Source organism: Lissotriton vulgaris, chromosome 1_1 (genome assembly GCF_964263255.1).
Source record: "Lissotriton vulgaris chromosome 1_1, aLisVul1.2, whole genome shotgun sequence".
NCBI classification, from domain to species: domain Eukaryota; kingdom Metazoa; phylum Chordata; class Amphibia; order Caudata; family Salamandridae; genus Lissotriton; species Lissotriton vulgaris.
Window position 1 is genome coordinate 816,437,843 of NC_141685.1, and position 22,956 is coordinate 816,460,798.

At 46.7% G+C, this 22,956-nt stretch overlaps 1 protein-coding gene across 1 annotated transcript in view; it reads right to left on the reverse strand.

Moving 5' to 3' along the window:
• Positions 1-22,956, reverse strand: part of EDEM3 (ER degradation enhancing alpha-mannosidase like protein 3) — a 570,354-nt gene that overhangs the window by 246,779 nt on the left and 300,619 nt on the right. Inside the window, exons 10-11 of the mRNA XM_086957104.1 lie at positions 14,141-14,266; positions 12,828-12,911 (exon numbers count right to left, since the gene is read on the reverse strand). Of these exons, the coding sequence (XP_086813230.1) occupies positions 12,828-12,911; positions 14,141-14,266 (210 nt within the window). The remainder of the gene's footprint in view (positions 1-12,827; positions 12,912-14,140; positions 14,267-22,956) is intronic.

Below are 22,956 nucleotides of genomic sequence, written 5' to 3' on the forward strand. Positions count from 1 at the left end.
CAAAATAGCCCCTGTACGTTTATAAACAAACAGTAAACATTTTTCTCTTTTTGTTTAAAAGCTTTATCCCAGCATCAATAAGGAAACGGTGGCTCCCTCAACTCTTTCATACAAGAATATATTTATAGTTAAAGGTAACAATGATCTACCTTTTTTTTTAACTCATTAATAACTAGGAGTCCTATGATAATTTAATTCGTGACTCCTTTTAACCCTTAGAAATTCATATTGCACTAAGCAGAAGCTAGTGGCACGTGTTTTCATGACGAATGTTATTGCGATGAAAACTACCTCGAATTGATTACAGAGGAGGATAATTCATTCCCTTAAACCTCAAGGTATGCAAGTACTACATTGATAGGTACCTGGCTGTGCAATCCTCAAGCACTTTTTTCTTCAAGCCCATTTCTAGTGTTAATATCCCCTTCCGTGACGATTCAACCCTAGAAAACCACATGTTTTGGATTATATAAATACAGTGCCCCAAATGTACTCTGTTAACCGTATAAAGATCCCTGATGGTCTAATGTGTATATTGGATCAATAATGTCTAAAAAAACAAAAAGTAAATCACTGTATGATTCTAATTGTATGTTTCTTTTTGACCAGAGCTTTATCCTGATGAAGGTGCAATAATAAAACCGAAACGTGTCGACAACTTTAAAAAACTTTTTTTTTTAATCTGCTCTTCATGTGATTTTTAACATTGTATTTTAAGGCACTAAAATTGTTATTGAATGTATTAGTTTTATACTGAATAAATTGTACAACTTTTTCTAAAAAACAACTACCATTGGATATTGTGTTTTGAGTATCTTACTGAATTGAATGTGTTTGATAACATTGTGGTTTTTACATTGATGGGCTTGAATGTTCATTAAGGGTGGTATTATCACGCCATTTCCAAGTTTTTGGAAAATAGGGACTCCCCCCCTCTTTGTCTTCAACATACCTAACCACCACACCCTCACCACCTCCGCCAGAATGAGCAAGGCTCCTTTGCTTTGTTTGTCCTTATTGTGATGTTTGGATTTTTCACAATCCTATTACTTCTTCCTTCTTCAGTGACTTAACATTTAGGTCAGGTGCAGCACCACCACTGTGAAAATTGTTCCAGCGCTGCTGGCTTGGGTTGGGTGCCTTTGTTTGATGTTTCCATGCTTTCCGGCCTGGGTGCCTTTGTGTGACGGAACCATGCTTTCTGGCCTGGGTGCCTTTGTGTGACGGGATGCAAATGCTACTTACCAGTATGCATCTGTTCTTGGCATGTAGGGCTGCTGACATTCATATCTGTGCATAGATCGCCGCCTAGTGTTGGGTCCGGATGATTGCACATTGTTGTCCTGGAAGAGTCTTCGAAGTATCACGAGATAGGGGGCTCCTCCCCTGGACTACAGTGCGCATGGGCATCGGCTCCATCCCCAGATTGTTTGTAGCCATTGGCAGAGATGGAGTGAAGAATGTGAGTGATGACCATGCTATGAGCATATATATGAAGACTGCAGCTGCTACAGGCGCCGGGGAGGAGGGTGGGCGATATGAATGTCAGCAGCCCTACATGCCAAGAACAGATGCATACTGGTAAGTAGCATTTGCAGTTCGAGGCATGTGGGCTGCTGAATTCATATCTGTGCATAGAATACATAGCAGTCCCTCCATTAGCGGCGGCCGCCTGTGCCTGCTGCAGCAGTCTGAAAAAGCGTCTTGAGAACAGCCTGACCAACAGCTGCCTGCTGTTTGAAGTGCACGTCTACGCAGTAATGTTTAGTGAAAGTATGTGTGGTAGACCATGTGGCTGCTCTACAAATATCTTCTATGGGAATGTTACCTAGGAAAGCCATAGAGGCCCCCAACTTCCTGGTGGAGTGGGCTCTCGGTGGGATAGTGAGAGTGCGTTTAGCTTTAGCGTAACAGATCTGAATGCATTTCACAATCCACCTAGCGATCCCAGCTTTGGAGATAGTGTTTCCCTTGTGGTGTGAGGCAAAAGCAACGAAAAGCTGCTTGGTTTTGCGGAAATCTTTTGTCCTGTCCACATAGTACATTAAGGCTCTTTTAACCACTTGGCTGCTAAGGCAATATTTTACTTTTCATTGAATTTCCATTGAAATCAATGAAAAGTGCATGACGAGTTACCCTTGTCATTAGCGGCGAAGAGGTTAACGTCAAGGGTGTGGAGCATCCGCTCCGCCAGTGTCTCTGGGTTTTGGAAAAACACCGGCAACTCAATTGTCTGGTTCATATGGAATTGAGACACAACCTTGGGTAAGAATTTAGGGTTAGTGCGGAGCACAACCCTGTTAGAATGTACTTGGAAGAAAGGTTCCTGGATGGTGAGCGCCTGCAACTCGCTAACCCTCCGTAGCGAAGTAATTGCTACTAAAAAAGCAACCTTCCAAGTCAGAAACTGAAGCTCACAAGAGTGCAGTGGCTCAAAGGGAGGACCCATCAGTCTTGTAAGAACCACATTGAGGTTCCATTCTGGAGCTGGTGGGGTCCTTGGTGGAATGACACTCTTGAGTCCTTCCAGAAAAGCCTTGATAGCAGGGACCTTAAAAAGTGACAGGTGTTGCCTATTCTGGAGGTATGCTGCCATAGCAGACAGGTGAATGCGGATGGAAGAGTACGCCAAATTGCATTGATACAAGTGGAACAGGTAACCAATGATGTTTTGAATGGAAGCATCTAGCGGGTCAATATCGTGGTTAACACAGTAAATGACAAACCTCTTCCATTTAGCCGCATAACAAGCTCTAGTAGTGGGCTTTCTTGCCTCCCGAATGATGTTCATGCAATCGGGAGGAAGATTTAGGTAGCCAAACTCTAGGACTTCAGGAGCCAGATCGCCAGGTTGAGCTGTTGCGGGTCTGGGTGCTGAATGTCGCCATGGCTCTGCGTCAGAAGGCTGGGAGTGAGATGAAGCCTTTGATGCGGTACCACAGAGAGTTCCAGAAACGTGGTGTACCACGGTTGGCGAGCCCACGTTGGAGCAACCATGATGAGAGTCATCGAGTGCTGCCTGAGTTTGCGTGCCACCAGCGGTATCAGAGGTGCTGGGGGAAAAGCGTACGCAAATCTGCCTGACCAGTTCATCCACATCGCATTGCCCTGTGATTGCGGGTGTGGGAACCTGGCGGCGAAGCTTTGGCATTTTGCGTTCTCCTTTGTGGCGAACAGGTCTATCTCTGGATGACCCCACCTTTGGAAGTACGGTTGGAGTACGGATGGATGTATCTCCCACTCGTGCATTTGATGGCTGTGCCTGCTGAGCAGGTCCGCCATCTGGTTGTCCTTGCCCAGGAGATGCTCCTCTGAATGGCCCACTTCCACATGCTCTGAGCCAGATGAGACAGCTGCGGAGAGTGTGTGCCTCCCTGCTTCTGAATGTAGTACATGGCTGTCATGTTGTCCGTCCGGATCAACACGACCTAGTTGCACAGATGTACTTTGAACGCCTTTAAGGCCATGAAGATTGCCATCAGTTCCAACACATTGATGTGCATCTTCCGTTGCTGTAGTGTCCATAGTCCCTGCACCGTGTAGTGGAGTACATGCGCTCCCCATCCCTGGAGAGAAGCGTCCGTTGTCAGGATAATCTGCGGCACAGGCTCTTGGAATAGTCGGCCCTTGCAAAGGTTTTGTGGATTCCACCAATGCAGAGAGTTGTATGCCCGACCGCTCACCAACACTAGGTCTGTTAGTTGCCCATGAGCCTGAGTCCACTGACGTGCCAGGCACTCCTGAAGCGGACGCATATGTAGCCTCGCGTGCGGGACAATGGAGATGCAGGAGGCCATCATGCCTATCAACTGCATGAACACTTTCGCTGGAAGCGAGTGTTGAGGTCTGAATCGTTGGATTAGCGTTTGGATACTGGCGATTCTCACCGAATTTGGCTGCGCAGTGGCTGCCAGAGTGTTTATAGTCGCGCCCAGATACTGTCGTACATGGGCGGGCTGGAGATGGGATTTTGGGTAGTTCAGAGAGAATCCCAGATCGTGCAGGAGATGAATGGTGCGAGACACGTGGTCGGCGCACTGTTGTTCTGTTTTTGCTTGAATGAGCCAGTCGTCCAGGTAAGGATAGACGTGGACGTTCTGGCGTCGCAGATGCGCCGCCACAGTCGCCAGGCACTTCGTAAAGACCCTTGGCGCTGTGGTGACCCCGAACGGCAGAACCCTGAACTGGTAGTGCTGGTTTTGGATCGTGAATCTGAGATACTTCCTGTGGGAAGGATGCAGGGGGATATGAAAGTAAGCGTCTTTTAGATCCAATGTAGCCAGGAAGTCCCCCTGTTGAAGCAGAGGGAGTACCTGCTGTAACGTGAGCATATGGAAGTGCTCCGAGAGAATATACCAGTTGAGGGGCCTGAGGTCCAGGATGGGCCTGAGGGATCCGTCCTTTTTGGGGATAAGAAAGTACAGAGAGTAAACTCCTGTCCCCCTTTCCTGCAGTGGGACGAGCTCTATTGCGCCTTTTTGCAGCATGACCTGAACTTCCTGCTGCAACAAGAGCAAGTGCTCGCCGGACATAGGACGGCTTCTTGGAGGTATGTTCGGTGGAGTGGAGGTAAGTTCCAGACAGTAACCGTACTGGATAAGAGACTTGACCCACCTGTCCGTGGTGATGGATTTCCACGCGGGCAGGAACTGCTGGAGTCTCCCCCCGACCGGTGTTGTGAGGTCGGGGGGCAGTGACAAGGCGTCACTGCTTGTTGGCGGCGGTGGACCTGGAGCTGTTGTTTCCACGTCCCCTGCCTTTGATGTTGTTGCCTCTGTAGCCACCTCTACCCTTGTTGGTGTACGAGGTTTGGGTATTGCCTTTGTAGTACTGGGTGGATTGCGATGCCTGACCCCTTGAGGTGCCTCTGGTATTGGAGCGGCGAAAGGAGCCACCCCGAAACTGCTGAGACTGAAGGGCCCCCATAGACTTAGCAGTGTCTGTATCTTTTTTCATTTTCTCAAGCGTCGCATCCACCTCAGGGCCGAACAAATGGTCAGGATTAACCGTTTGGTTCAGGATGGTTGTTTGTATATCAGGTTTACACCCTGAAATCCTAAGCCACGCATGCCTTCTGAGCAACACACTAGTGTTGATTGCCCTGGATGCCGTATCAGCCACATCTAGCGCACATTTTATGGAAGCGTTTGTGATGAGCTTTCCCTCTTGAATTAACATCTCCCCTGCCTCCTTGTACTGGTCAGGCAAGTGCTGCAGTAGTGCTTCTAGGGTGTCATAATGAGCCCTATCGTAGCGTGCAAGTAGGGCCTGCGTGTTAGAGATGCGCCAAATGTTAGCTGCCTGTGCAGCAATTCGTTTCCCTGAGGCCTCAAATATTTTCGACTCTTTGTCCGGGGGAGGAGCGTCACCAGTTGTCTGTGAGTTCGCCCTCTTGCGAGCGTTGGAAACAACCAAAGAGTCTAGTGGCAAGTGTCCCTTGATATATGTTGGATCCGAGGGCGCTGCCTTATATTTTTTATCAATGCGTGGATTGATGACACGTGCCCGAGTGGGCTCCTTGAAGACCTCCTGCGCGTGCTTGAGCACTCCCTTGAGCATTGGCAAAGTTTTGATTGACTTTTCGGCCACAGAGAAAGTGTCAAATAAAAAGTCCACATCCACAGGATCGGAGTGCAGCTCGACATCGTGGTTAGCCGCAGCTCTCTCGATCAGCGCGTTGAAGGCAGCAGAGTCCTCCGTTGGCGAAGGTTTTGCCGCAAAGAGATGCGGTTCCTGACCCGACTGCGGGTCCTCAGGGTCGCCTCCGGCCGACCAAGGTTCATGTTCCTCCTCCGGATCCGAGTACGCCGGATAGTTGTACTCGACCTCCTCCTCGTTGTCATCCCCCGCGGTAGAGCGAGTTGGGGAACGCAGCAGGTCACTTGGGGACGCCGGCGTCAGAGGCGCTGAAGTACCCGCAGAGTCCTTTTTGTTTTTTAGAGGAATGCGAAAGTGTTCCAGCACCGGCTCCGTGGTGATTTTTCTCTTGAGGAGGGACAGTTTCCCAGTATTGGCGTCGATGATGACTTCACGACGTTCTTCCTCCGCGAGTGGTTGGAGCCGAGGTTTAGACACTACCTGAGACGCTTTGGGCGTCGACACCTCTTTCGAGGGCACCCCCGCCCCCTGATTCGAAGCGAAGGCCTTCGGCGTCGACTTCGGCGGTAGGGTAAAGCGGATAGGCGCTTGTGCCTTGGACGGCTTCTGCGCGGGCTTCGACACCCCAGCTTCAGGGTCGGTAAGCACCGCGGCCTTTCGAATCCGTTGCAGGGACTCCTGGACCTTCTTCGAAAAGGCTGGAGAGGGAGTGACCGCCTCGCTTGATTTCCCAGATTTGGGAGTGGCGTCGGCGAGAGGCACCGTCTTCGGAGTCGACGCGACACCGTCCTTGGCTCCGACGGCCGGGGCCGGGGAAGCCAGAGCTTTGGGATCGCCTTGACGCCTCTTCGAAGCCTTCTTCGGGTTGTCGACCGCGACAATCTTCGCAGCCGCGTCGGACGACTTTGCCTTCGGCACCGACCCTGATGCCTTCGGGTCGGCCATGTTGGCGGGACTGTCCATGTCGGCCATTTTGGATTTTTTAGGTTTTGACGCCTCCAGAGCCTTCTGTACAGCTTTCACTTTCGGTTTCGAAGCCGGAGCTGTTGAACCCGAAGGCTTCACTTTCGTTTTTGTAAATGTGAGTGGCACCTCCAAAATGTCCGTGGCCGGGCTCGTAGGCGGGGCTGCTGGACTAATAACATGGTCTTGGGTAAGGCCCGAAGGCGATCCCTCGACCTGGGCCGCAGAATGGGGGTCGACCCCTGATTCAGTCCGGGGGTGCTCCTCCTCGGAGCTATCCCCCACGGTGGCAATGGCCGTATCGTCGTCCCCTACCTCGTCGTCGGCTTCGTCAAACTCCTCGTCCCCTGCGTCGTAGGCCTCCCCCTCGGACGCAGGGCTAGAGTCCGAAACCTGCTGGACATAGTCGTCTCCGACTTCTTCCTCGAAGATGTAGTCCGGCGGGGGCGCAGACAGTTTGGCCTGGAGTCTCGCAGCCCGACGAATCTTGAGGGTCTTCTTGCACCGGAACTTTGAGCAGGCCATGCACCTGGCCTCGTCGTGGTCCGGCGACAGACAAGTGTTGCACACTGGGTGCACGTCGAGGTGCGAGTATTTCGCGTTGCAAACCGGGCACCGTTTAAACATAGTCCGTTCCATGTCTGGAGCGTCGTGTAGGCCCGTCCGCGCCGACAGCACGCGGAAGGGCAGCGAGAGTTCGGAGCTGGAGAAAACAGTAAACCCGAACGAAAACGATACCGGCGCCAAGCCTAAAGACCTTTTGGTCTCGAGTGAAGAGAGCTAACAACTATCGGTTCCGACAGAGGGAACCGACACACATCCGAACCCAATGGCGGAAAAAAACAATCTGGGGATGGAGCCGATGCCCATGCGCACTGTAGTCCAGGGGAGGAGCCACCTATCTCGTGATACTTCGAAGACTCTTCCAGGACAACAATGTGCAATCATCCGGACCCAACACTAGGCGGCGATCTATGCACAGATATGAATTCAGCAGCCCACATGCCTCGAACCCATGCTTTCTGGCCTGAGTGCCTTTGACATTTCCATGCTTGCTGGTCTGAGTACAGTGTGAGATTTCCATGCGTTCTGGCCTGTGTGCTTATGTGTGACATTTCCATGCTTTCTGGCCTGGGTGCTTATGTCAGGTCATCACGCACAGTATGGGGGCTGGTCTAAAAAAAATTTGCGAAGGCTGCTTTGGGTTTCCAGTCGATTAATTAAGAATTTGTGTGACTCACAGTGTGAAACTAACTCTGCACACTACCACCGTCACCCTGCTTCTGAAGTAATACCTTTATGAACTCCAAACCCCTTAGGCCACTGAAAGTGATAAGTTACTCATTCAACTGTATTGCATGATTTTATTCAGTTTATCTGTTTAGCATGTTTTCCAGCGTTTTGGTTTCTTTTGTCACATAAGTTATGTAAAAGTTGAATCTTTGAACTCATAGACTCTGTTAAAAATGGCATACCACAGTATTGTCCTTTACCCAAATCAGCACATAGAGCCCTGGAATAGTACCTTTTCAATGCATTAGTGATTCTCGCTAATTTATTCCAAAATTGTGCTTTAAATGCACTTTTGGTTTAATCTTTTTCAAAATGTTCACAGGGCAGGGGAACCTCCTATCAAAACCTTACTAAAAGGAAGGCTCCCTTGCTGAAATTCAGATCGGGTATGGTGTATTATTACATCTAACTTTGAGCAGTGCCAGTTGAGGATGTGGGTGGAGATAATAGAGTAAGTGGGTGGAGCCAGTGGAGGAAGTGGGAGGGGCTGGGGAAAGTAGGTGTGGCTTCCGACAAACATTTGAGCACCTGCACTTCATATTTTACAAATTAAGTACTGCTAGTAGGGTTCAGGGGCACCTCTAAGGGGCCCTCTTGTGGCATGTCATAATAAACTCAATACTGGAATCCGTATGGATTTATTAAGACAAGGTGTTTGGTACCAAACACCATAGTTTTCAGTGAAGCCATTAAGTAGCTGGGTAACTCGTAATGACCCGTGCCTAGTAGATACCTTAAGATGGTTTCTCTGTTCACTTGAAATATATAGTAACAGAACTAGACATGCAGATATATCCTCAAGTAAAATATAATGCATCCTGCCGTAGGGCTCACAGACCTGCTGTATGGGTGTCTTACATATATTATATGCAGTGACTTTGGCATGGCAAACAGTGAGTGAGCATGTGTTTTCACATGTGGTTTGCACTATGTCACACAGTCTGTAATCGGAGTCTGCATGCAATTTGTATGGGGGTCCCTTACAGTGGCTAAAATGTGTGCCATTTGTAAACACAATTAGACCATTTACCCTTGTTTTTACAGAAAGAGCACTGGAGCCTGGTTTGCAGGGCCCCAGTGCACATCATTCGAAAAACATCAAAACCAGTGGCAAAAAGTGGGGGTGACCATAACAAAAAGGCCCACTTCCCTACAGGAGTCAGGTGTGACTTCGGCATGTTAATAGTTACCACAGTTAGTGAAAAAGGTTTGCTGTAGTCTGGAGGTGGGAGACGACAGTCTGAGGTACCCCCCATTCTTAAGGGTCTCAAAAATCATTGCGGAGGGCGGTGGCTGAATAGAAATAGTGCTGTATAGTCACTTCCTCTTTCTAAGAGTGCAACTAAACAAGGTGTGTCCCGTGTTGGGGTGCTGGTGGGTTATGGGACTATTTGGCTTCAACCACCGAAATTCTTAAGGTGTTACTCGTGTCTAAATAGGATTGTTCCATGATAGGGTATGTTCTTAATCCTGTTCCCCCTCTCCCTTCAGAAGAGTGTTCTCATTTAAATGTATGGGGCATGTTGTATGAAATTTCAAATATTATGGTGGAATGCTGCCATTAGGTACATAGACGTATGTATTGCACTGACAGGGGTTCTTAATTTTCTACTCTGGACTACACTGAGCCATGGCTCCATTTCATGTGCGTTTTTGGATGCTAATAAAAATAGATTGAAAAAATGCCTTCAGTTAAAACATGTTTAAGTGCATGGAGAGAAATGATGGGTCCCACAAGGCACTGATGTAGAGCTGCCTAAGCTGGGACCTCAATCACTCTAAGGGGGAAGGGGAAAGGCGAACTATGGTTGGGGCATGCAAAGTGTGCATAACACCAGGATGTTGGACGGAGTGCCACCAAACCATGGTGAGCGCACTGGAGTGAGGTTCAGATGCTCTTTTAGCACCTGGTCCGAGTGCTTTGCCCAGTAGAATTGCAAAGTGCACATGTAGAGCTTGTCATGGGGTATCGCTCTGTTGGGAGACACATGCAATCATAGTATCCTATGAAGCTACAGAGTTGACTTAAGTTATTGAAGGTTTGTTGGTGATCTATTGCTTGGCTCATGACTGTAAACCTCCTGGAAGCAGAGAAGTCCAAGACTACCCTTGGAGACAGTCATTCTGGAGAATACAAAGCATTTTGCATAGTTCATTGAGAACAAATCTTGTACAGGGCTTTTAAAGTCAGCTAGAGTGGAGTACACGTCCTCCAGGACGGCTGCTTGAAAGAGACTGCTAGATAGATGTGTAGCACTGCACCTTCTACTAAAGCAGAAACGTTGCTGTGGGAGCCAACATATCTTTCTGTAAACCTGATTTTCAACAAAGAAATCCAACAATGGAAGTCGCTATTTTCAGCTGCACAACTTGGGCTACAATTAGTTTTCCAAACTTCTACGAAAAGGACTGGTTGAGATTGTAGAGATCCAGTACAGGGAGGCGCACCCACCCTTTTCTTTAAAAGGAAGATGTGGGAATAGTAGCCCTGTTCCTTTTCCACAACCGATTGCAATAATAAAAGCACCTCCACCTCCTGAAAAAGTTCAGAGGATGCTTACTACTGCAGAAGTGGCCTGTGGTAGCTGCAGAGCACAGCCTGTCACTACCACAGAGAGGAACCATGCGAATTAACTTATGTATATATGGGTGGTGGCAGAGGGAAAGCCTCTTCCAGAAAAGAAGACTCCAAGCCTTGAAATACTAAAAGGCCTTAATTGACTGAAAAAGGTTGATCTGGCTAGCACGACTTAGATGGTACTCAGTGTTTTGACCATGACGGTCTCAGTATTGCACAGCCCAAGGACTCTACCCTGGGCCCCTTATTCAGGTTCAAAGACCTAAGCTATGACGACCAATGCATGGACACACCAGTGTCTACTGTCCGGATGGCTGTGCCAATGAGGTGCCAGCAGTTTCTCAAGTGCAGCTTCTTTGCCCAAGTTTGAGCAAGTTTCTAAAGCACAGTCCATAAGCAAAGAAGCATAGCGATTGTATCCATGCGAACCACTGAGTTCGGAGCTGGCCAAGATGGCACTGGACTATTGCAGATAGACCACCCACCTGGAAGAATTTGTTCAATGAACCTTGAGACATTTTGCTTCCTAGTCCATTGGTAAGACTGCTGCTTTGCTCTCCAGGGATGCTGACATCACCAGCACAGATTCATCTGGGGAAATACCCAGACATAAAGACCATAAAGTCCTTGGGAGCCTGATACTTGGTGTTCAGGGCTTTGGAAATGGCAGGGTTTAATAAATGCTTCTTCGATACCGCCAGGGCTTGTTTGAGGACTTGGGTGTCCATGTGCAGGGATGGTCTTCGAAGGGGTACAATTGCAGGCACCACGGCATAAATGCACTCATTTTCAGGCAAAGGCAACATAATAGACAGCAAAGAGGTCTGGCAATCAGCTTGAAGGGGGAATCCTCCCAACACAAAAGTATTAGCAGGAGCAGCAGAGTTCTGGGCAGGGGTCTAGATCGGAACTTGATGTCCTGGTTAATCATAGGCTTCACAAAACACTGAACCTACCCCAGGGGAGCCTGGAGATGCACACCAGTCAGCGGAATTGTAATTGGGACAAGTAAACGGTGGTGGTCTCTCTAGCTTCTAATTTGAAATGGAGAATCCACAAAGAAGTCTTAGAGAAGGATAGATGGCAGCATATTAGGGAGGGGCGTAGAATCTCATCCAGCTGCTCCTGATTCAAAGGATCAGAGAATTTGATGCTTTCATCCATGCAGTCCTCAACCCCCAATGAGAAAAAAGGACGTACTAGGCTGATCACCTGAAAGTCCAAATGCTGCATAATAGATTACAGGTTCAATCATAGGAATCTGAAAAGGGATGTATGCCAGACTGGGACCGTGAAAGAGACCATCCAATGGAAGATTTGTGATCGACTTCGTAGTCCAAGTCTCCAGAGTCACTTGAGCTGCTGGAGACTATGGTGAAAGACCCACAGCCAGGAAGGGATGTGGACTTTATCTTACAGTGCACCAGCAGCTTGTCATCTCCGTGCCAAGATGCTGGGCTGAAATTGATAGTACAATGGTGTATTCAAAGGAGGGAACCTGGGATGCCAGGGGAAATCTTCAGATTCTTGGAATTTTATAGCGTTACTGTAAGAACATGTTTCAACTAGAATATGTCACACACAGAAAACCTAAACACCTGGTGCTATCAATTCCTAGCAATGACTCACATCACTTATGTAGGGCAAGAGAGTGTCATCTTCAGGTCTGGAAGTCCCTCATAGGGATGCCATGCTGCTTCACAGCCAGAAAGACCACCTGCACCGTGGCCAGATTTAATCACTACCATCTGATTCCTCATAACGGAGATGAAATCCAATGACTTTCAGGATCCATGCAACTTTGCTCTGACTGAATGGCCGACTGTCATGAAAGGAACTTATTCCAAAGGTAGCACAGAGAGCACAGGCTTCAACTGGAGGACTGCTGCATAGACACAGGATGCAGAGGTTATGCAGGATAGGTGCTTCAAAACATTGATGGCATGACGTGCATGATTTAAAGCTACAATATTACAGCATGTTCTATCTGATCTCAAGGTAGGTGATGGAAGGGGGAAAACAAAGTAACTCCTAGACAAAATGTAAACCATGAAAGAAACAGGTTCTCAAACTCTAAGGGAACTGGCAGCATATATAAAATTAACAGGCATACATGCTACAGGCATACACAATCTTCCTACCGAACAGTTTTAAGTCCCATGCTACTGATGGCTGGGATCCTCTTCTAGTTGAGAATAGCCAGAAAGTAAGACTATGTAAATTACACAAATGAAGTAAAGCTGTGACGAAATGACAAGTTAGGGATATTTATTTTTCCAAGTGGAGTTCTCCGCTTTCTAAATAGTACATTAATGTCACTCAACTGATTTACATAATTACATCTTTAGTTGAAGTATATACAAATACGTAAAAAACAAACACCACATAGCCTTACCTCTGGAAGGAAGTTATGCTTTTTGATCACCTGGTATAACATCTCATGCGTTTCTATAGCAGGCCGAATGTCACCCTTCAACACCTAACAAAGCAAATAAATTACAATGAAGCAATTTATTTATTTGTGTAATTGTTTGGGTTCTATGTTTTGCTTTTCAATCAGTGAGTGAGGCTATTTTGCTTTATCATGTTTTACACATGTAGTTTCATGACATATTAGCACAGAGTAGAAACATGTATGCTGGTAGTTGGTTTGTAGAACTGTTATAAGAATCCCGTGGTGGTAGTCCATTGGTTTCTCCACCACTAATATAGCTGAATATCAAATGATAGTCAATATTACTGGTCCTTAAATTGGAGACCAGTGAAGCTGACACAGTGTCCAGAGTGCCGAATCACAAAGGTCAGTCTAAATGATTTTTATTACCTTAGCAAATCTAGATTACAATAATAAAGCAAGAAGAGTAGCACACTCTGGTGAAAAACTCAATTGTTTTTTTGCTAGTAACTTCACATCGGAAGGCAATTTTGTAATAATCACCAAAAACATATAACCAGTTAAAGTTATGCAAACACACGTAGTTACATTCTTTCTCGAATATTGGATTTCAATTACATTTTACAGTCCTCTCAGATTAATTACTGATAAAGCATTGCATCTAGAGAAGAAAATATACAAATGGGAAGCTGATGCACTTTGTCATCAAATGTTTCAAGGAACCAAGTAAAATGTAAAGTATATGCTTCCATCCATTTTGATTCCCCTCTCCTAATTTGTGGGCGAACTTACCCACCATTTTTGGGTGGACTATGCCCACACAAAGATGAGCAGCCCACATTTAGCCACAGAGTGTCCAGTGGTGTCTCTAAAACGAAGTGAATACTTCTGCTCACATCTGATTAAAAACGGGACAAATATGTGGAAATCTACTAAGTACTGATCTACAGGAGGAAACTCAATAATAGTGAAGCAAAAGAGCAGTCAAATAGTATTAGATTAATACGTGAATTTAGTGGCATCACCGCCCTTTTCAAACAATACCTAGGAAACAAAATTATATGGAAAGAATACCAGAAGAAATTGCACCTTTAAACCCACATTGTTTCCATTACAGAAAAATGTTAATGGTCCATCAAAGCTTGATGCTTAAACTGTGAAATGTTCTGATGTCATTACATGCATTGGTAAAGATCTTTGAAATAGTTGGGAAAGATACTGAAATGAGCAAGAGAATTCTCTTTTGACCAATCCATTAAGATTACAAGGCTAAAGAACTGTCTACTAGAGGTCTTCAACAATCGAAAGCTTACCTGCAGCCCAGGGAAAAATGCAAGCAGCGAATCCATCCACGTTCGGGCAGTAAGCAGAGGTTTGTGAATGTGCACATCAAGGAGGAGGGGCGGTTGGCTGATATATCTCATTATGGCATCATAGTGCTAAAAAAGAGAATTATATTAAATTGACCAGGCTAAACTCGTTTTCACAATAGAATAATACATTAATATTGCATTGTCAGATATCTAATTTTCTGAGAAATTATCTTTAATTTCAACTTCGATAAAATATTAACTTTTGTGGTAACAATAAAAAATTTACTATTCCCGAAGGATAAGCACTGTTTCATGAAACCAACAAAGGCTCAGGGCAAGGTTTCACCATACAGTCACATTGCTCCCTTCAAGGAGTCCTCTCACAATAGAAGAATAATTTAAGACAGTCATAATCAATTGGTCTGCTTTATAAAACTTAAATAATAGTCATAATTTTAGTGACTTTGGGTATAAGATACTTAGTAAACCCTATGAATATGCAACAGAATTTAAAGAGGGAGATTCGCCGAGAATTTCAAAACAATCTAACTCACTCCCACAATAAATAATGGTCGTTCAACATAAAAATGTTACTACAGAACTGACAATGTCTAACATGCCTTTATTTTTGACACCAACACCGACTTTAATCTGTACTTCCTCCGCCACATCCAATTCTGGCTTAATAACTTTCACATGCTCCCATCAATAGCACTACTACACTATCACGGTCTAGTATAAGAAAATTAAAACTCCCATTTGCTCAACTAGTCAAAATTCTACAAATGGCCTAAAACTCCTTTCTGAAGCACCGGACTTCATATTAGCTACCATCATCAAAGAATGAACAAAATCTCCATGGATAAATTCACTGAATACATCATCTCGGACCAAACCTAGTTCTCGAATAACTATCCTGTGAATTCAAACTTCAAGCTTTACACACATTCCATCAAAGTTAATTATGAAAGGATCATTCAGCCGCATATCTTAAAGTACATCTTAAAAAGGCACTAGCTAAAACAATAAAACAGATGAATGACAAGAATCGGACAAACAGCAAAGTGAATTTTAATTTTAAAAACTATGGTCATGAACAAAACCAAAGATTTTAAAACTGATTTAACTATAACTCTGCAACCAAAGTCTTTCTGCTAAATGTTGCGCCAGTGAAAAGATCTTCAAATACTTCTGAGAGAATGGAGAACAAATCTCCAAGGACTTGGTCTCAAACGTGACCAGGAAAAAAATATAAGCCCAAATCCAAAACTAAACAGGACATGCACAAGACTACGAAAAACCTAAGGAACTTTTCCAGTTTGTGAAAATCAGCTCACCACAATACAATCTCAAGGCCTCCAGAAAGAGAGCCTGTGTCCCTTGTGCCTCCTGTGTTGTGGTAGCACTTGGTGGTCATGTTGTCCATCACCACCTGGACCGACCTACTCTTGATGGAAGGCAAAAAGGCTATGAGTCTCAGTGGAATGGCATGAAGCAGCAGCAAAGTTATCTGGTGGTGTGGCTAAATCAGATATCAAAGGCCTCTGGGCTCCCTATCCCCAAGCTGATCTCCTCAAACGAGAGAAGGTGCAGGAATTAAGAAGAACGATCTGGCCAATGTCAGATTAGAGTATAGCATCTACAATTGTAGGAGAAAGCAGCCTCATCAGAGACACATATCTTGTTTGAAGGGCTTCCCCAATGTTGGGTGCAGTGCAGTGCAGGGCCTGTATGTGCCATCAAGTGTTGGAAACCAACAGTCCAAGAAAACTCTGAGCTATCAAGACTGGAACCGTAGTTTTTGTCCGAAACATCGCAATCATATCCTGAAGGCTCTGGACTTCCTGCAGAGGCGGATATGTCATCAAAGCGAATATGTCCAAGGCTGCTCCAGTAAAGGGCTGGTTGAAACCTGTTGTCTGTCAAAGTTGAAGATGAGACTTAGACACTTTGCTTTAAAAACTCCAAGGGTGGAACAAAATTGCTCTCTTTCTGCAGGTTGGTCAAGAAATGCCAAGGCAAGTATTCTGCAAACAGTCACACTGGTTATGGGAATACATGGGTCATAAAGGCAGATGCAACCAACATGATCTTTGCAAAGCCCCAAGGTGACCATGTAAGTCTGAAGTACATGACTAAACTGAAAGAAAAAAGACTGATCCCATCACAGAGCAAAGATGCTACCTCTGGGACTCCATCCAAGGCCAGCAGAATTTGTTCCAAGGTCATAATCTTGACTTATGTCATAATCTTGACTTACATCATCATCCCGACTTCCTCCTTTTAATGAAATATCAGAACTCTGAGGTCTAAGATTGACCTCAAGCCCCTATTTTCCTTGAAACAGAGGTCAATCTCAGGCTCAATATCCAACTTAGCAAGCAAAATCAACGTTATTTGGAAACAATACTGATGTAGTCCCCTGATATAGGCATGAAAACTGGGTGTTCATAAAGTATAGGGAATAATGAAATTGGGCAATCTAGAGGGCCTATAGATCTGAAATAATTGAGTGCCAGTAAGGTAGGCAATGTTGTATTTGGCTGCCCCCCACCCCAGATGCCCACTGATGGGTACACTAACAAGATTTAAAAATGCTGCCTGGTGACAAAGAGGAAAATTATTTATGCCCAAGTCACTTGTTCCATTAAATTCTGCGCTAACTCCAGCATAGGCTGGCATATCAGGTGCTGGCAAAAGACGGTGCCATTAGCATCACCTCTGAACCTCCTGTCCTGCTATTGAAGTGGCCAACTGGGATCGCAATGCTAAGGATCAAGGCCTAGCTTTGTTTTGAAATGATCCAAGATGTATCTGTATTCTCTCAAAAGTTTGACCCAATGAACGGACATATCCATCACTGATGATTGGACGTCCCTTGAAAATCCGGTAATGTGTGTCACCCCTTAAGAATCCGGCAGAGTGTACTGTGGCACTTCATTAGAAAAGGACACTGGTGCTGACTTCATGAACAACAGAGTCTGTGGTGTCCAGAACAGAATGTAAAATCTACTTTGCTGCGCCTGTTTGGACAAAGGCATTAAATAGATAAGATCCTGCAGTGCAGGAAAAACCTCACCTGCCATGTCTGAGGGTGTGACTGTAGTGGTCCAATAGACCGATAGAATTCAATTAGCGCAGTCCCAGACTATCCAAAGAAATAACTTCCCTGCCCACCGGATCAATTTCTTTGATCCCTAGTGGAGCTGCAGAAAAGTAGTTATATTTAACGCAGGAAGTGAAAGTCCTGTACCACAAGGCTCTCTGGAATAGGATGCTGGGTTAAGAACTTAGATTTACGAGTTGCTGTTCTGCGATGCATAGACATCGGGCAATTCACTGCCAGTGCAGAAAATGGTTTGACCATGCTGGCAATCAGTTACACCAAAGCCTTATCAAATAGCAACAGAGGTTCTGAAGTGAAAGTTTCAGGCTGCTAAATCTCAGAAAGAGGGCAAACTATTATCTCCTCAGTGGGGATGGGCAGCTCTAGCACTCTTAACCAAACTATGAAAGAGATATATTATTTGGCTGAGGGCCAATAAGAGAATCAATGACACGTTCTGGAGGTGTATGTATGCCACTGGCATTTAGTAAATCAATATAAAGCAGTATCAGTATGACAGAGTGCAAGTTATCTGCCACCTCATCATCATCCTCCTCCTCCTCCTCCTCTTAGGGAGGCTGACAACCATTTATTGGCTCAGAGACAGGCCCAAAAATAGCTGTCATCTTTTAGAAATATTGCTGGATATGAAGACTAACCAGAGCAGTGTCTTCTTTCACAACTGGTATGGCTTTCTTATGGTACAGCCTGACAGGGAAAGTTCTAGCTGACGACTGAGCCAAATGAGAGCTGTAGTTCATGGCAAGGCCTGTAGTATATGGGTAGACACATAGATCAGTGCCGAAGGTGGAATGAGATGATCTTGACCAGGGTCACATGGCACAGGGAAGGCCCATGGATGGACATTTAACTCCTAAGCCAATGTAGCCAGACGGCATAACAGAGGACGAGAATCTATATAAATATTTGTAGCAAGGTGCCGATTTACTGGGGCGTGCGCGAGGGCTTAGAAATCTCTGGGCACATCAGCTTCAGGTTTGACAGAGTCTTAAGAGGATGGTGAAGCCACTGTCTTGTTTCTGGAACACCAACTGCAAGACATATCCCGAGATCAGGAGATTGCGGGTATCAAAGGTTCTGGTTTACTCTTCTTATGCTTCTATTTTTACTTGTCCCTCAACTAAGCCATCAGCTTATTTGATGAAGATGATGTAGACAGAGTTAAGTCTTGTTACCTCAATTGTGTTTCATTCAGCTTCTTGTACCCTAAGAGGTAGAATTTAACTTTCCAAGCCCTGATGGTTTTAGGATACATCAGGAAGCATTTATCGCAAGGCATGGGAGGCCTGTTTGGTAACTTTGTGTGGACCAATAACCAGCATCTGCTTCCAGCATGCATAACATGGCTTGAAGCCTGTCATCTATAGGGGTCCCATCCCTGCACAGTACCAAAATAAATGGTCGAAGCAAAAAGTCTTCAGCAAAGTAAGAAAATCAGATTAAGTTGATGTCTGGATCTACGTAGAAGGGTCCAGAAAAAGAGGAACTGATATCAATGAACTGAGTTGTAATCATATACAGAGGCGAGAGTTGGCCAAAACAGAGGCCAATGGTTCCACTTGTGAAGAGGCACAGGAGGTTTTGTAAGCCTTTCTGGGTCCAGTCTGGCCCTTGGGGATGTTCCCCAGGTGCTCTTAGGAGCATCAGCTAGAAGGTTTTGAACTAGAATTTTTTTATGTTGTTTTCACAAGCAGCCACTGTAAAGCATGTTTCAAGTATTTATAGAAATAATCCCATGTCTACATGTATGAAAAGAAAAATCACTCAAGAATGCAGAGTTTAAGTAAGTAGCATGAAATATGCTTGAGGTTATAAAACAACTCACAAATGATAGGTGCATGCAGCAGTGTAATGTATGGGAGAGCCTGCTAATTTGCATTCTTAAAAACATGACGGCAGATTTAAAAAAAACATTATTTTGACTTTATTTTACAGTTTTGCACAAAAACAAGACAATAATGATACAATGCAGTGGGATGAATCAGCAGTTGTGAAATGATATTATGGCATATCAGATAAAAACAAAGGCACATAAAATAACAGCTGAGGGTAGTGTATCGTGGTCAGAGAGCATCAAACACACATAAGGACAAGAACAGAGTATAGCACAATGATTAGGCCAATAAGAAATACATCACCCAAGTACCAGAGAAAGAAATCCTCTCGAACAATAACACATCCTAAGGTACGAAAAGTAACCCCATGCAGATCCCATCCCAGTGACAGCGAAGATCTAACTTACACCCTCTGGGGTAATGCCCGCCAGCACCTGTGAGTCCTGTGCCGCCCTACACCGGGAGATGTAGTCTTTATATGGGCCTCAAATATCTGTTGGTCTGGATGAGCTGGGAAGCCGAGTGCTGAATTCCTCACAATTGACATTACAGAACGGAAGGCTGTTCAACCAGGAGCACAGTGTGGGGGCGCGTCTACTGCCCCACAGCAGTGCAATCTCCCGTTTGGCCAAAAGGAAACCCAGTGCAGCCATCTTACGAACTTTCCCAGGGAATTTAACTACATAACCTAGTAGTGCAATCTCAGGAGTAGGCAGAAGTTGCATGGACAATATGTCTCCCAACGTGTAGTGTACACTCATCCAGTACTGATGAATCTTAGGACATGTCCAGGTAAGGTGTGCAACGTCTTCAAAGGTTGACAAGCATTTCTGACAGTGGTGTGGTCTGGAATTGTCAATTCTATGGGAGTGGGCGGGGGTGAAATACATCCGGCGGAGAAACTTAAAATGAAGTAATTTGTGTCGGCTGTTCAAGGAGTCTTCACTGGTGGCCCTGCAGCACGGCTCCCACTGGTCGTCTAAGATCGGGTTTGCCCAAGTCAGCCTTCCAAGCCGCCCGAACCCTGGAGTCATCCACTGGCCTAATCGCACCACATTGCCGAAATAGTTTGGAAATCAGATGCGCCCCATTCGGGCTCCGAATCAGCAGCGTAAGGGGAGGAGCTTCCACAGGGGCGGCAGGAAAGGATGGAAACCTGGCCCTAAGAGCGGATCACACCCGAGTCAGGATAAATGTGTCCATAAATGAACGCTCACTAAAGCGAGCCTCTTCCGTCATTGAAAATGCATGCCCGTCAGAGAACAGGTCCCCGAGCGTGTGCACTTGGAACTTCTCCAAAGTGCGATTGACCAAGGTTTCCCCAGTGATCGGGAAAAGGGAAGAGTTAGGCAAGGGTAAGGCAGGGGAATATAATAAGTCCAACCCCAAGAGTCTGCGTAGTCTTTCCCAAGCCCAGCACGTCGTAGAGACTGTCTGGACATCCCGGGTGAAGCCCAAGGGAAGGATTGTAAGAAGCTGGCGCGGGAGTACAAGGTCCGCCTCCGGCTTCAGATATGGAATACGCGCATCCGGGTGGAACCAAGCAAACGAGTAGCAACACTGCGCCACCAAATAATACAAATAAATATCCGGGACACTGAGCCCATCTCTGTCCGGCGGCAAAGTAAGAATCTTCCAACTGACCCGGGGAGTCTTGTCCCCCCATACCAAGCGTAACAATAGGGAGCGAATGGGGGGGGGGGCGGAACTAACTCGCGATGGCTGCCTAGTCTGAGGGCTCCCTCGCTTCACACACTATCCTGCCACTTATCCTAATTGCAAACTGGTCCCCCATATAAGTTATCAACGGATTTTGGCTCCGGAACGCCTGCGGCAGACACTGAGCCGATATCACCCCTCGGTGCAGTGTGGAGGCGTACCTGCTGCGAGTCGGGCCCTGTTGCCCAGGAAGCTGTCCTGAAGCCTGCTGTCCGGCCGGGCTCGAGTGCTCCTTTGCCCCCTCGCCACACGGGGCAAACTGAGGGGATTGGCTGGGCCTGGAGGCCACCGGGGGAGACCTGGTGTGCGGAGGAGTGCCTCAGCGAGCCCTGGACAGCGGAGTGAGGGCTGGCTGTGGTCGAGCCTAGAGGTGCGGAGCGGCAGACGCCATTGATATGGGGGAGCAGAGGTAATTGATCGCCCAGCTTCCCTCGTGGAGATAGGCCTACCAGTGCATCGGAGCGCAGGCCGCCCTCGCATCAGTACCGGCGGGGGGCCTGCTGCTTGATATCGGATGCGGAACTGCCCTTGTGGCCTGGAATACAGGGGCAACCCTATTTAGACTGGCGGAGTGAGATAGACTGCGTCAGTCTGGCAAATTGGGCTCCGAACCTCGCCCTTCCCTATAACGACGAGCTCTGAACGGGAGCGTGAATATAGGGCACGGCACCGGGGGTGGCGGATGATTTTGCCTTGCCCCCTGCCCCCACTCGGATTAAGGCGGACTACTTGGGTTTGTACCTTAGTGGACGGCACAATAGCAGAGAGTATCGGAAACAGTGCCTAGACGTGCATACATGGGGAGGGGGCACAAGGAGCCCTTAGATGAGCCTTCATATCTACCCCCGATTTGGCTGTCTGCGGGGACTCTTTTTCACGCTGGTGGTGGCGGCAGGTCCACTGTTGAGGGATGACATAGTTGCTGGCCTGGACTGCCTTTGCATCGCGTGGAGCCTGGAGGGATTCTGGCGCCTGCAGTGTTGCTGAGGCCTGCGCGAGGAGCGAGGCACTGTGTGCACCGTCAACAGGCCTTTGAGGTGAGAGGTTGGTCGTCGGGGCCTGGTGCCTGGATACAGGAGGGGCGGTGTGGATACGCACATAGTGGTTTCCAATAGCCATCGCGAGTGAGCTTGCAGGCCTCTACGCCACAATGGGCCGGCCGGATAAGTCTCAGCGTAAATTGACTTACTTACAGAGGCTCGAAGCCTAGTGAGCCCCTGCGGACCTTGGACTGCGGGGAGCGGGCACTGTGGGAGGGGAGCCTGCACCTGGACCGGATTTTAGCACCATTTTGTTGACCATGGAGAAGACCCTACAGGGGGGTCTTGCTTCTTTGGGAACCAAGATGGGTGCCCTTACCTACCGCATGGACCGAATGGTGGAGCTGCTCGCCAGGCACGCTGAGCGTATCGACATGTCGGAGCGACGCATTGGTGAGGTGGAAGAGGCGCAGACTACGCTGGTCACAAGCAGCTTGGCTCAATTGCTGACACTACTTCTGCTGATAATGCTCTGCTAATGTCCTGGGGCCATGAGCAATGACTGCTGTTCCGTGGGGGTGTGCTACCTCCTTGCTATTTACTGGAGTTTGATGATTGTTGGACGGCCTTAGCCTTTCAAAGCCTCGGGTTTTGTCCTGGACGAAACCGGACACACGTGGGGGGATGCATGTACATATATCTGTCCTTTATGGAGCAAATGGTTGCGGAATGGGGGCTTGTGCTGCAAACTGAGTTGTTGCTTGGGGGCGGGGGAGGGCAGAGGGACTGCAGCACCCTACTTTGATTGATACAGTTTTAGATTCGTAGTAAGCGAGCTACCTACGCCCCTGCGTGTTTACCACGATTGTTCGAGGATTCAGGTTTGGGAGGGTGCTTGAGGTGGTGATTTTTGCTTTCTTTTTTTTTTTAAATATATGTATTGAGATTTTCTGATGCAATATAAAAAAGACAGATATAATGTCATTATTACTTAGACAATACATAAAAAACTCACCATACCTTTTCAGAAAAGTTAATTAGCAGTACATAATGAATATGCTACTTACCAGTATGCATCTGTTCTTGGCATGTAGGGCTGCTAACATTCATATCTTAGCATTAGATCGCCACCTAGTGTTGGGTCCGGATGATCGC